Consider the following 14,543-nt stretch of genomic DNA (forward strand, 5'->3'; position numbering starts at 1 on the left):
CCCTTTGTGATAAGAACATAGTTACCACAGTCCAAGTCATACCTTCAAAAAGTATGCATATATATATATATATATATATATGTGTGTGTGTGTATGTTGTTAGAAGAAAACCAGCGAACATGATGGAAGACTAGAGAAATCACAGAGAGAGCTGGGGCACACTAACAGAGGTAAGTACAATTAGCAACTGAGTAATCACAGGAAATGAACAGCTGGTGACTGCTGACAAGCTGGTGTGAAGATCAGGGTTGGGACAAGGAGTCAGGTGTCACTCAAACAAACATTCGTAAATCTTTGTTTGGCGTCTTTCTCCCTTTTTTTTGTAATAACTCTTGAGCCAGGGTGTGACATTCATTCAATGTCAGCATGGCTGCCTTCCAGACTGGGCAGAGAAGTCAATGCATTGTCTTTCCATTAAAAAATTTCTGTTTTTAATTAAGCAGATTTGAAACAGTTTCTTGAGCTAAGTAAGAACTTGCCAACTCCCTCTCCAATCAGTGTACCATATTTAATTTTGAAAAGTTAATGAAGTACAATCAACTAATCTAGAGGTGCCTGTATAACTATTCTGAGTCTGAGGTCTCCCAGTTCTTCAGAGCCAGAGGTGGAGATCTGTGACTCTCTGAATGAATGCCAACATAAGAAAGAAATCAGCACTCTGGACTCTCCATGTTATCTTATCAGCAAATTATGCTGTGGCAATGTTGTGAAAGATTGTGGAGGCTCGGAGCACACACATGTCAATAAAAAGAGGTGTACGGGACATTCACTCTATTGGTCTTGCTGCAAACATCCAGGTAATACAACACTTACCTTTCTACTATTAAAATGGTTCTAAATGTAATGCAGGTTCAGTAAAAATTTGTTTTGTGAATTTCTTTTTGTAGTATTCTGTCTTGAGAATTTATTTGCATATATTATCAGACTGTTTCTATGCTTTGTTGTTTACAATGGGAAGCTACAATGGGAGTGATTATTTATTATTTCAGATTAACGGTAAACAGAGGTGTGGCCAAGGAGGATTTGGAGTAAATTATTTCAGTAATTCATATTAATTGCAATTTAATGTAAATAAATTTAAAAAAGTCTAACATTGCTCCTAATGGGACTATGATAATTGCAATTATGAGTGTTTATTAAATAGCATTTATAGGAGAAGAGTCTGGAGTGGGTGAATTGCTTGAAAGTGTGAGTGCAGTGAGTTTGCCAGTGTCCAACTTCTTGGTGAATATCTCAAAAAAGTTGACTTTTTATCTATACGTAACCTTTCCTGGTGGGGGAAATGTTTTTTCACTCATCCAAGTGATTTCTCAGTCTAAGCTGACTGCATGCTTCCACTTGTTGAACAGTACTTTTGCATAATGACTGAAATTTCAATCATTATGCAAATTTGAAAATGCTACGTCCTGATGAAGAGAATCAACTTTTTAGAGATTTCCTTAACTGAAGGGCTGAGCATGCATCTAGACTTTTTGGTGAATATGCTTTGAGATCAGGTCAGCAATATGAGAATGCTTTGGACTGTTGAATGATTTTCTTACCAGTTAAATTTCTTTTTAGGTTTATGATTTCCTCCTTATAGTACTGTTTGCTGACTTAATCTTATCAGTTCTGTCTGTGCCATAGCTAATTATTCTATTTCAAGTAGAGTTGCCTGCATTGGTGATATGAAGTCCTTCATAAGATGCGTGATAGAGAAATTCTACTTCTCTGAAATATTCCCATATTGAACAACTGTAAAACCAGTTGTTCAATGTCCGTCATTTACTATATTACATTCACAATAATATATTTTTGATTGGATCAACCTTTTCTTCTGTACTGCTTGTGTTTAGTGTAACACATTTTAACACATTTCTTAATCTGAGAGTCACATTCAAACAGTGCAAATGTGCACTCGCGTTGTTTTTGGCACTCGCTTTCTGGTTGGTTCAGTAGCATTGAGTCTTAAATACAGGTTTCATTCTGGATGCAGCACTCAAATTTTCAAGCAAGAATTCTGATAAGATTTGATTTTAAATACAGATTCCTATAGTACAGTGTTAGACTTTTTGTCTCCACTTTGTGGTAACATATTGGCGTCACTGTTGCCAGCGTCATACGGTGACGCCGTGTTACGATATCTTACCGTTCTGCAGGATGATACAGTTTTTTGCTCTTGTGGTATAATACTCTTGGACAAATTATGGTAACGCACTGTAGCTTTTTTTTTATGTCGTTATGTCGTAAATTACGTCAACAAAGTAACATCATACAGTGATTAAGAAATTGGTATACTACCGTTTATTCATGGTATGTCACTGTAAGCCCACTGCAAGGTAATTAACTGCAACATATTTACCAGTAACTTACCGTTAACACGCATCATCAGTACCAAAAATATTCATCTCTGTTAGAGGATACCGTGTTCCTACAGGCGGTCATTTACTGTTGAGCAGGTTGTAATTTACCGTAATTTCAGGAAACAGTAACATACTGTAAGAGACTGGAGGGTTCCAAAAAAAATTGTATTGTATGAAAAAAAAGTATCATTTATTCATTTATATGTATTTTTATATAAAAACACACACACACACACACATATATATATACACACACACACACACAAAATATAATTCATGTGCTTCACACCACTTTTTCATTTCTGTTCTGATTTTCCTCTGCAGAAGTACACATTTCCAAAGTCAAAAACTGAAAAGAACTGAAAACATATTTTCATTGAGGAAGCACTTGTTTTTACTAAACTATGTAATACATGTATTTTCTCAGATGGTTGTACAAACAATAACGATATTATGTCATATCCATATCATGCCAGACAACATATACTCAAGTGTTGGGTTTTCTTAGTTATTTTTTGTAGGGTCTTAAACCTACAATGTGAAGTTGGCACCTTACAAATAAACTGAATTGTAATAAATATAATATCAAGCCCCACACTTCTGCCTTTATATAAACTTTGTCCAAAATACTGGCTCACACCACCAAATCAATGCACAAAGCAGGGTCCACAAGGACATGGATGAGCGTGTGTGGTGTGAAGGAACTTGACTGACCTGCACTGAACCCTGATCTTGCTTTGTGGACTGAGTTCATTGATTTGTAGGGTGAGCCAATACATGTGACAATTAAAGTGTAAGTAGTGAAGTCCAAGGTCAGTGAGAAGTACTGAGTGATGCAACTCGAGCACAAAGTACAATTCAGAATCATTAACAAGTATAACAGCTATCTTCCCAAAAACCAAGCCATCATCAGTGTCATCTACAATGGAAACATAGCCTTCGACATACTTGGTACCTTTGTAGACAACTGCTGACACATCCAAAGTGGTCTGATTAGTGCAGCCTGCTTTTGCCACAGCTTCTTGAATGACAGTTCTTTGAACTGTAGGTGGAAACAGTTGGCTCACTGAGAGGTAGGACTGCAGTAACTGATGCCGTTCTGTCACAGTCTTGCATAAGTTGACAAACTTGTGCACTGTTTTTGTACATGCTTTGAAATATGAGTGCTTGCTCTCAAATCTAAGGGTCCACAAACAAATGAGTGGTCCAAAGTGAAGGATAAGCTCTGCATAATGTAACAAATAGTGATGTTTAGCTTTTAAAGCTTTGTCAGGAAACCTACTGTGTCGCAGATGTATATAGTCCTCTATCAGTATCTTTAGGTAGGCAATGTCATTGTGACTTATTTTGGGGGAACATACAAGATCAACAATGTCTCTAAGTTTAAGGCATAACTACCAAACCTCACTATCCACAGGATGTTTTATCTTTCCACCAATGTACAGAGGCAGAAGTCGCAGAAGACACCAGTTCTGTGCTGCTGAACTCCCCCAGCCTCTGCCCTGTTTTCACCCCACATGGCTTACTTAAAGCATCACTTCCTACGTGTTTGAACTGTACAATTGCTCTGTTTAACTGGCAGAGGTGGGACCAAGTCATTGTTTTGCAAGTCTCAAGTAAGTCTCAAGTCTTTATCCTCAAGTCTCAAGTCAAGTCTCAAGTAATGTCAGGCAAGTCAGAGTCGAGTCTCAAGTCACTGGTGTAAAAGTCCGAGTCAAGTCACAAGTCTGAAACTTTGAATTTCAAGTCCTTTCGAGTCTTTAAAAAAAACAAACGAAAAAATAATGTTGCAGTTATATGCTAAATGTAAATATTAGACCATGTAATTTTAAAATCTGTGTTTTTCTCAACACATACAAAATAGTGAACTTAGAAAATATACACAAATTGTGAAATTGCACCTCTTTAAAATGCAGCTCAATTAAACTTAGCTCCAAGAATAATTTTCACTGACAGTTCTGAGATACGCTGCATGTTATTCTTGGATGCGGTTGTAGGACCAGCTTTAAAATCGCATGACAAAAATATCATACACATGAAAAAAAACTGTATCACCAACGTAGCCTGGAAAACATTTGCTAGTTAGATGAAGTCAGCTATCTCATCGTAGCATATTTATATGCATATTTATAATTATACGGTTCTTGGAGTGAGTGCACACACTCATGAAGTTTAGTAACTTCAGGTCACTGCAACAAGCCCAGGTACAGTTTACCGACGGATGGGTGCAGGACCTTGAAATGCACCGTGTAGAACGAAAGACCATCGTACGTATCATAAGTTTACCAGTCTCACAAATCGTCTTCATAAATACACATTCGTTAACCGTTTATTAATATAACCTTTGAGCTCAACGGTAATTAATTAGCAGTGGAAATAATTTCTGGTAGCATCACAGAAATGTAGCAGTGACAATAATATTGTATGCTGTAATCGTACTGGACAATTAGTGATACAAAAAACCTGTTTTATCCTGTGAATAAAAGTATGTGTTTTTGTCAGTGTACCATAATAACAGAAGCGAAACGCAATATTGTGTCAGGATAATTTACTATTTATGCACAATAAATAAAGGAGCATAGCGCGACAATTTCTGTTCAGCGCCAGACTTGCTTGTAACCTATATCACCAATTATGTTAAGAAAAATGACGCATTAACTACAACAGCAGACTGACCTTTGTGTAAATGCTTGGAGCAGACTAACCTGTGAGCTGGAGTGTTCTAGGACGTTATATTTGATCTTTGAATGGCTGCAATCCAGTCGCCTCTTTGTTACTTCGGAAACATGGCTCGAACAATTTCTCTTCCACGACGTAATCCGATAACAACCGATCTCTTTACCCGTCGGCTTCCCGTGGCTGTCATGCGACCGGCTATTGCAGTTAATAATACAACAGCTTCTTGACATTTTTGTGTTTCTTTTTATCGCTGTGTGACTGATTTTAATTGAAAGCCTGCGTGCGCTAGTACCGCTTGCCACGAGTTCCCAGAATCCTTTGCGGTTCTACCCGTGAATGACGTCACATTTTCAATCTCTATATAATATGCATGTTAAATTTTATATTTGGGGTGAAATATCAAGTCTTTTCAAGTAAACCGGTTCAAGTCCAATTCAAGTCCCAAGTCATTGGTGTAAAAGTCCAAGTCAAGTCACAAGTCTTAGAACATTTTTTCAAGTCAAGTCTAAAGTCATAAAATTAATGACTCGAGTCTGACTCGAGTCCAAGTCATGTGACCAGAGGTGTGGACTCGACCACACCTCTGTTAACTGGTTGTATGTGAAATGCCCTTCCACTTGCACAAGGGTATCAATACAAAGCGACAAGTCACTGGAAACCACTCCTTCAAATAAATCATGGCCCAAACATGGAGGTAACCCAGAGCACACATGGAAAGACTTCAGTGAATTAAACACAGAGTCAAATTTAATTCCATTCACAACCAAGTGGTAACTTGTAGATAGGACCTCAACACTGTCTTTATAGTTATCAGCTGTTCTTTTTTGTCCAAGTGATAGTGGATCATTGATAAAGCTTTCCCTGTCAATTAAGCATTATCTGCAAAAATGTTTGCTGCAGCTGAAATTCTCAGTGAAACCACCTATGCAGTGGGAGCCCAGATTGTCTCCTAAGATGGCTATCAAAGCTGCCTTCATTATGGTTCCATCCTCTACCAGAACCCCTGTCTCTTCCATATCTTTAAGGTCTGCAATAAGACTGGAAAAAACTTTGTTATGGACAAAAGTTTTGAAGTCAGTGTCCTTGGAAAGCAGAACAAGTTGCATTGCATCAACAGAGGACCGGTTATGTGGTAAGATCTCACCTAGAGTCATGTACACTGCCAGGATTTTATGTTTATTTTTTCCAGACCCTAATGGATTAACCACTTCAAATGCATCTCACCCTGGGTCAACACACCTGAATCACATGATTAGTTCATTACCAGGCCTCTGGAGAACTTCAAGACATGTTGAGAAGGTAATTTATCCATTTAAATCAGCTGTGATGGATCAAGCGCTTTGGGATCCTTAGGGACTAGTAAAAGCACTATATAAATACAGGCCATTTACCATTTATTGTTGTATGAACTACACTTCTTGTAAAAAAAACTGATTGGTAATGCGTTTGAGAAAAGCTCCTGCTGTGAACTTCCTTCTGTGAGGGCACACACACACACAGAGAGAGAGAGAGGGGGAGATCATTAATATAAAGGATTGGAGCCGTTTTTGGATTTTCACTTGTTGTTGACTTTAATATGAGTGGTCACATAAAATTCATTCCAATTTTTTGCCTTTGCTTCAATTAGGTTGTTTCTTTAAATCTACAACACTTTCCTTTTCAAAACGTTTACTGACATAGTAAGGAGGTAGCTAGGGAACTCAGTAAGTATGAGCAACAGTAGCTTAAGGACACTATCTCCAATAAAGAGGATTTCATCATCTGCAGTTCATAAAAAAGTGCCATATTAAAAACAATTCAGCAGACCTTCAGAGTGCAGATACAAACTGTTTTCAGCTATAGAGGTAGAGGTACACTTCATGCACTTATCAACATACAGTTTAGAGGCTTGCATTAGAGTGCATTGGTGCTTGGGCATCTTTTATTTAGCATGGTTATACCATTGTGAATGTAGCTATATAAACATGCTCAAGAGTCTATCATATGTTTGACATGCAACTAAAAATTCGAAAATATATTTTTAAATCAGTAACTTTGCAAATTTAGAGGAATTGTTTTTGGACAACATATGTATCACATTTTAAACAGGGTTTGAATAATCAGCGCCGACATACAGACATTTATGCACTGGGTATAACAGACATGCTTACCGTGTGAAAGGCCCTCTGATGTCTTGGAGCAGAGAAACAAGCTGTATTGTTGCTTTTCTGTATTGTATAAGCAAAGTCGTATAAGCAAAAATGACTAAGATGTTGGTGTTAACATGTCTTTTTATTTCATTCACACAGACAATGAATACTGAACAGCATACATTAAACCAGGTATCTCCCAACCCAGTAGTTACCAATCATGCGAAGCATGGCTGGTTTAACACAACGGGCATAATGACTTGCTTCTATCAGCTGTGCAATATTGTCGTTAATTGCACATACTATATGTTGTGATGATCTCAGTTCAGTCATGGTGTGTTCTGCAATCCTGCTGAATTGTGTTTTAGTCCCATCGTTTGTGTATGCGCGTACAAACAGGCATATGGTGGGGATGAATCGGAATGTCTTGAGCCTCAGCATCACATCGTCGTAGTAGGTGTCAAAGTAATATTCGGGCAGTTCGAGCAAACAGCAGTGTTGCACCTGACTGGGATGAGCTGTTCGACATCCGTAGCATGTTTCCTGTAGAAAGGCGTTTAGCGCCAACATCACCAGGTGATGGGTTGCAAGCATTGCTTTTTACGATGAGTGCATCGGGTGCATACACCTGTAGACGTACCTAGAGCGGCTGTGGCTTGGATGATGTTCCAGCTGTTCGTGATGGTTGATACCGACGTCATCATGCACTCCTTAGTTAGAGGTGTCTGTGTTCCTTAGGTCACTCTGTTGATGTTCCAAATGATGAAAGAGTCTTTATATGTATAAGGGTTAGACCAGACCACTAGGAGGTGTCATTACCCCCCGGGGGTTGGTCATGGTTTCAGTTGACCTCTGACATGATAAGATAAGATAATGGAACTGTTTGTAAGGGAACTACAGTTGGGATGTGAGAGTGCTGGGATGCTCTTGATAAGGGAGCCTCTTTTATTGTTTCATGACTTCTTTTGCTGACTGTTGGGGGCCTAACTGTAACCCCCTCTGTCTAACTGTTGCAGAGTTAAGAATCTGTAGTTTTTAGAAGTAACACAAGAAAAGTTTATTTCTAAAGGAATACCTGTTGTTTGTGGTGCTCTATTTAAAGCTATTAGCCTCTGTGTCTTTTCGGAGCGCTAAAGAAAAAAGTAAAATGCTCCTAAAGTAGTTAACTCATCTATGTGTAATCAACAAGTCTTACTGTTGCAGTGTATTTGTGACTAGTAGATAATTATAGGGCTAGTTGCATTAAAGGAACATTGGGGGTTGATACAGTGCTAGTGTGGCTAGGTGTGAATATGTGCTTTTAGAAGTATCACAGTTTATTTCTAAAGGGATACATGTTGTTTGTGGTATTCTGTTTAAAAACTATTAGCCTGTGAAACTATTAGAAAAAGTGAAATCTTCCTAAACTAGTTAAATTAAATGCTGTGTGGGAATACACGGTTTTTAGAAGTATCACTGTTTATTTCTAAAGGGATACCTGTTATTTGGCAGCATGGTGGCACGGTGGTTAGCACTGTGGCCGCACAGCAAGAAGGTCCTGAGCAAAAAAAAGTGCCATTATATTACTACTGACAGCTTTTTCCACCAGGCCAGGAACTTCAACATTATGCACTCCACACTGTATATAAATGCCACTTGTTTTACACAATATCCAACTACCAACCTCTGTATATTTTAGATATTTTATTTATTGTTTACTCTATTTAATTTGTAAAATATGTATACACACACACATAAACACACACACACGTAGAAAAACATATTTAGTATACACATCCAGTAATGCATACACTCTTATATTGTACATATATTTATTACTCTCAGATTTAGCCATTCTTATATTTTACTTGTTTTATGTTATTGTATTTTTTGCACACCTCTGTTGCTTGTGAAGCTCGCACACAAGAATTTCACTTGCATGTACTGTACCAGTGTACCTGCACTTGTGATGTGACAATAAAAGTGATTTGATTTGATTTATCGTTATGTTTTTTACAACTACATGAATGTACTATTGCTATGTGATTTTTTTTTACTATTACTGAAGGCTAACTAGATTTTTTCAAAATCTTAATGTAAAACGAGTAACAGTATGGTGGACACATTAGGCAAGGCTCCACTTTTTGCAGTGACCTCATATAGAAAACTATTTCTGTATCAGTAATATGTTTTCTTTTTCTCTGTTGATAATCATGTGGAACTGCACATGATTATTTGCAGCTAGCAGGTTGCTAATGCTATCCATCAAGTCTAAAAACAGTATGTTACAATGTGGAGATAATCTGATCAAAAATGATCAGGTTATATTCTAATTTGTATTCAGGCGTACATGTGCACTATGTTTATTCAGAGAGGTTAAGCTTGTGTTTCTGTCATGGAGGGATTGTGCTCAACTGAATGAAGGTTATCAGACATTATGAAACAGATGATACGTAAAAGCGAATTTTGCCAAAGTGCTTCTTTTTTTAAATTATCTTTTTTTTCTTAACTTTTTTGTCATGTATAATTTCCATTGCAAATATTAACCACAGTTAAATTAAGAGAGGATGGCAGTAAAAACTCTGGAGGTGTGATGCCATCAAGTACACTGCTGTAGAACAATCGCACTGCATTCTCGGGAGGACTCCCGTGTAAACTTATGAAGTCTGGACTAGCAAGAACACAAGGACTGGCGTACTTGAGTATTTAGAAATGGCCTAACAGTCTGCAGTCTATGAACTAACGCCAGCTAACGCCAGCTAACAATGTTAGCTTGGTGGCGAGTAGCATTCAGTAATTGTAATAAAAATCACACAGCAATAATACATCAAAGATACTGAGGTTTCGCCCATCCCTTTCTTTTTATGAAGTGGTGTTTTAGTTTCCAAGTAAGAAAACCATTCATGCCCGTTCACTGCTGGCCCTGTTATTCTGGCTCTGGGTCCATTGTGTAACTGACGCCACCAACATTAACAGGACGCTTACATTAGAGCTTCTTATTGCACGTTTTGTCTGGGTTTCCAGCAATCAAAATCAGAGTATTCCCTTACTCCCCAACACTGCTCACCCAGCATCAACAAACACCATGTGACTCACAGATTTTTCGTTCCTGTGTATATTTTTTTATCTGTCTTATGTAGAACCAGTATGGAGCAGATCAGAGACCGTGTTTTCAAGCATAAAAACTACAATTTTGTGGTCAGTCTTACAACTCCAGAGTACATAGACTCTCTTGAGAGTTTTGAAATAAAAGACAGTGATGTCTTCCTTGTCACTTATCCAAAATCAGGTTGGTGAAAAATTTCATACATTATTTATATTTGCTGTTTTGTGCTGGCCAGACTGATCCACTGATCACCTCTAATGTCTTTCCCCACATCAGGCACTGTATGGGTTCAGCAGATCATCATTTCCATCCACGAACTGGATGGGAATCAGACTAAATATTCAAACAACATGGAGAGGATGCCGTGGCTGGAGTACAAGATGGCTGAATACACTCTTCTTCCCTCTCCACGACTCTTCGCCTCGCATCTCCCTGAACACATCATGCCTCCAGGAGTGAAGGAGAAGAAGGCAAAAGTCAGTACCTTATAGAAGCTCAATTTTCTTCTGTTTTTTTTTTTGCAAAAATAGAGCAAATTAAATTAGATTTGTACTTGCTAAGTTTAATTACATTTTTGTGATGTTACCTATTGGTCACTGAAGTCCAGTTTTTTGGGACTTGCACTTTGACACTTGGTAGCTTTTACAAACCAGCAAATCCTAGCAAATGAAAATAGAGTGGTTGATCTTTAATTATTTTCAAAACAAATGTTGTTTGACAGTGTATAGGGTGCCCCAAGCAAGTGAGACTTAAAACAATGAGCCTCTAACACAATTTTGTAATGGGATCATAAATCAAGGAATCTGAGGGTCATTTTTATCATAGACTTCTGCACAAACACGTGGTTCCAGGTCCAAAAAGCTAGCACTAGCATTTGTTTTATTTTAAATAATTCTGTGTTTTTCCATCCGTCCATTTTCTTCTGCTTATCCGGGGTCCGGGTCGCGAGGGCAGCAGAACAAGCAGAGAAGCCCAGACCTCCCTCTCCCCAGCCATTTCCTCTAGCTTGTCCGGGGGAAAACCAAGGCCGAGAGATATAATCTCTCCAGCGTGTCCTGGGTCTACCCCGGGGCCTCCTCCCGGTGCGACATGCCCGCGAATCGCCACCTTATCGTGGTAAATGGTAAATGGCCTGCATTTGTATAGCGCTTTTACTAGTCCCCCCTAGGGGACCAAAGTGCTTTACACACTCAGTCATCCACCCATTCACACACACACTCTCACACACTGGTGGAGGCAAGCTAAAGTTGTACCCACAGCAGACTGACAGAAGCGAGGCTGCCATATCGCACCATCGGCCCTTCTGGCCAACACCAGTAGGCGGTAGGTCTTGCCCAAGGACACAACGACCGAGACTGTCCGGGCCGGGACTCGAACTGGCAACCTTCCGATTACAAGGCGAACTCCCAACTCTCAACTCTTGAGCCACGATCGCCCCATGGTGGTGGGCTTCCGGTGGTGGAGGGGTTTGTGTGTCCCAAGGATCCCAGGGCTATCCCTGGTAGGGTCTCCCATGGCAAATTGGTTCTGGGTGAGGGACCAGACAAAGAGCGATTCAGAAGTCCCCTATGAAAAAACCAGAGAGGGAGCAGTTCACCCTGCCCGGGATAGGGTTACCTGGGCCCTGCCCTGGAGCCAGGCCCTGGGGAGGGTGCCTGAGGGCGAGCGTCTGGTGGCCGGGCCTTAGTCCATGGGGCCCAGCCGGGCACAGCCCGAAAAAGGGACATGGGCCCATCTTCCTGCGGGCCCACCACCCGCAGGATTCACCGTAGGGGTCGGGTGCAGTGTGAGCCGGGCTGCGGACCAATCTCCGTCTACCAAGACTGGCAATTCTGTGTTTTTATTTCAGTATATTTTTTTTGTCCTTTTCCTTTCGTACAATGAGGTCATTGCAGAGTAAGGCTATGTTCACACTGCAGGCGAAAGCGCATCAAATCCGACTTTTTTGACCCTATGCGACCCATATCCGTTCATGGTATGACAGTGTGAACAGCAGAAGTCCGACATTTTCAAATCCGACCTAAGTTACTTTCGTATGTGGTACTGAATCCGATACATATCTGATGTTTTAGAAAGCGACTGCTGTTTGAATGGTCATGTCGCATTAAATCCGTCTTTTACGTCACTGACACAAGACAGATGCCAATTATCAGCGCCCAAGAAGACATTGTGAACGCTTCCTGGCCATCCAGTGAAACTTTTGGGAATACAACGTTGGAGAAACGTGAACATTTTATTTGTACTGTATAATCTGCAGATTCTGACAGAAATCTGCAACTATCCCTATCCTTTGAAGCATTGCTCCTCTCTAAAACAGCAATAAGGATCATTATTAGGCCATTTGTAAATAACAAAATAACTTTATAACTTAAAGCAAAATTGGGAAACGTAAAGTCCGAAACAAGTCTTTATATTAAGGACCATCTGTCAAACAATACTGTTTGGTCTGGGTCTAAACAGAGCGTGTTGTGTGTGATGTCTTCTTTTGCGCATGCAGGCCCCTTTGAGGGTTCACACTAGAGCGCATTTGCTGTCACATTTTATTTGTAGTGTGAACAAGCAGACAAAAAAAATCAGATTTGATCAAAAAATTGGAATTGTGCACTAAGACCTGCAGTGTGAACGTAGCCTAAGAGGTTCATCAAATCAAGTAGAAATAGGAGAAAAAGAGCTATAAAAATGTACAGGCTTTAAAACATATTTTAAAAGATATTATTTGAAATCAAATTTTGACCCTAAATTTTAAATTGTTTTTTTTTTAAACTAATGACTTTTATAATTTTTACATTTAAGTAACTAACTGTTAATATTCTGAATTTTTTTAAAAATATATATCAGATCGTGTATTTGATGAGGAATCCAAAGGACAACATGGTGTCTTTTTATCACTTCAGCAAAGCCCTGGCAGACCTGGAAACTCCCGAGAGCTTTGACCAGTTTTTTGAGTGGTACATAACAGGAAACGGTAAGTTTCCTCACTTTATAGTAATCAGTAATTGATTCATCATTATGTGTGGACCCTCTGTTAGAGGGCCTGCGCTTTAGTACCCAGTGATTTTGTGGTGCTGTGCTAGTATTTAGCACCGACTCCAGTTTTGTGTGTGTGTGTGTGTCATGTGCGGATTGAGCACATTGACAAAATCTGTACTACATTCGGAGGCACACTACCACTGCATGATTAGCATGGGGGACTGATCATGCCTGCAGTCATGCTGTAGGTAACTACAGAGCTTACACTTGAGCTCCTCCTCTGACATGAGGGTTGTATGTGAACTCAATTAAATGACAATGCCAAATGACTGGATGCATTATGCCACTACACAGTTTTTGCGTCATCCTGGTTTGACCACGTCAGGGAGTGGTATTTAAACAGAGACCAGTACAACATCCTCTTCCTGACCTACGAGGAAATGATTTTGGTAAGATGTTTCTTCGCATTTTTTGTTGTTCCTAAGGAAACTCAAATAAAATATCTGGCAGAGTTTAAGGTTCTTTTTCTGTTGTGTTCCTGCTTTTCTTTCAGGACTTGAAAGGATCAGTGAAGAAGATCTGCAACTTCTTAGGGAAAAACCTGACTGAAGCTGCTATCAGTCAAGTTGTGGAAAAAGCTACATTTCAGAACATGAAGAATGACTCGAAAGCAAATTATCAGCATTTTCCGCCAGAGCAGTTCAGTGGAATATTCCTGCGCAAAGGTAGCATAACAGACCTGCAGCTGCTGTGCAGGTAAATGTGACTTCAGGGTATCAGGTTTTGTGCTTTTCTCTTCATTACAGGTCGGATTGGAGACTGGAAGAACACACTGACTGTTGCACAGAGTGAAAGAGTGGATCAAGTCCTTCGGGAGAAACTTGGTGATTTGCCTTTAAAGTTCATCTGGGAATAAGCAGAGAAACCCGTCTCCCAGGAGTTTTTAAAGCATTGATCATTAAGTGCATTAATCAGAAAACCATAAAAATTTGTTTTTCTGCTATTTAAATAATAAAAAAAACATCAACAAAAGATTAATGTTTGTTCACCCAAGATGGATTCATGTCATGTAGATCATGATTCCAGAAATCAACAACGTTCATTAATAAAATGTTTATCAGTCAGTACACGGTGCTTTGGATTCTCATAATGTCTGAATAGTCACTAACTATTAATTGTGTTTTTGAATTACATTGCTTTTGAAAGTAGCCTTGACCTTCAAATATAAGAAATGTTTTTACATAAATTGTCACGGCTCGGGTCAGCGGCCGTGTGAAGGGTGGAAAGGAGGACTCAAATGCAGCACTTATTCAGACGTGAGGGTGATTTATTAACAAT

The 14,543-nt window shown here is 39.3% G+C and overlaps 1 protein-coding gene across 4 annotated transcripts; it reads left to right on the forward strand.

Moving 5' to 3' along the window:
• Window positions 1-720: 720 nt before the first annotated feature.
• LOC146576665 (amine sulfotransferase-like) lies at window positions 721-14,332 on the forward strand. Of its 4 annotated transcripts, none has more exons than XM_085272094.1 (8): window positions 774-797; window positions 6,211-6,320; window positions 10,270-10,418; window positions 10,512-10,711; window positions 13,074-13,200; window positions 13,560-13,654; window positions 13,759-13,930; window positions 14,012-14,332. In XM_085272094.1, the coding sequence occupies exons 2-8, from the start codon at window positions 6,310-6,312 to the stop codon at window positions 14,119-14,121; spliced, it is 864 nt and encodes a 287-aa protein (XP_085128220.1). In that variant the 5' UTR covers window positions 774-797; window positions 6,211-6,309; the 3' UTR covers window positions 14,122-14,332. The 4 variants fall into 4 exon arrangements, with proteins under 4 accessions (XP_085128221.1, XP_085128220.1, XP_085128219.1 ...); XM_085272093.1 differs by lacking the exon at window positions 774-797 and adding an exon at window positions 3,557-3,958; XM_085272095.1 differs by lacking the exon at window positions 6,211-6,320 and having other exon boundaries at window positions 721-797.
• Window positions 14,333-14,543: the final 211 nt, after the last annotated feature.

This window comes from Mchenga conophoros, linkage group LG4, assembly GCF_057382185.1.
Source record: "Mchenga conophoros isolate Kocher_MC1m ecotype Shallow Benthic linkage group LG4, M_conophoros_male_GT1.1, whole genome shotgun sequence".
NCBI lineage: Eukaryota > Metazoa > Chordata > Actinopteri > Cichliformes > Cichlidae > Mchenga > Mchenga conophoros.

Coding starts and splice junctions, on each gene's coding strand:
- LOC146576665 (XM_085272094.1), top strand. Junction 10,419..10,511: donor TGTCACTTATCCAAAATCAG/GTTGGTGAAAAA, acceptor TCCCCACATCAG/GCACTGTATGGGTTCAGCAG. Junction 13,931..14,011: donor TGGAATATTCCTGCGCAAAG/GTAGCATAACAG, acceptor TCTTCATTACAG/GTCGGATTGGAGACTGGAAG.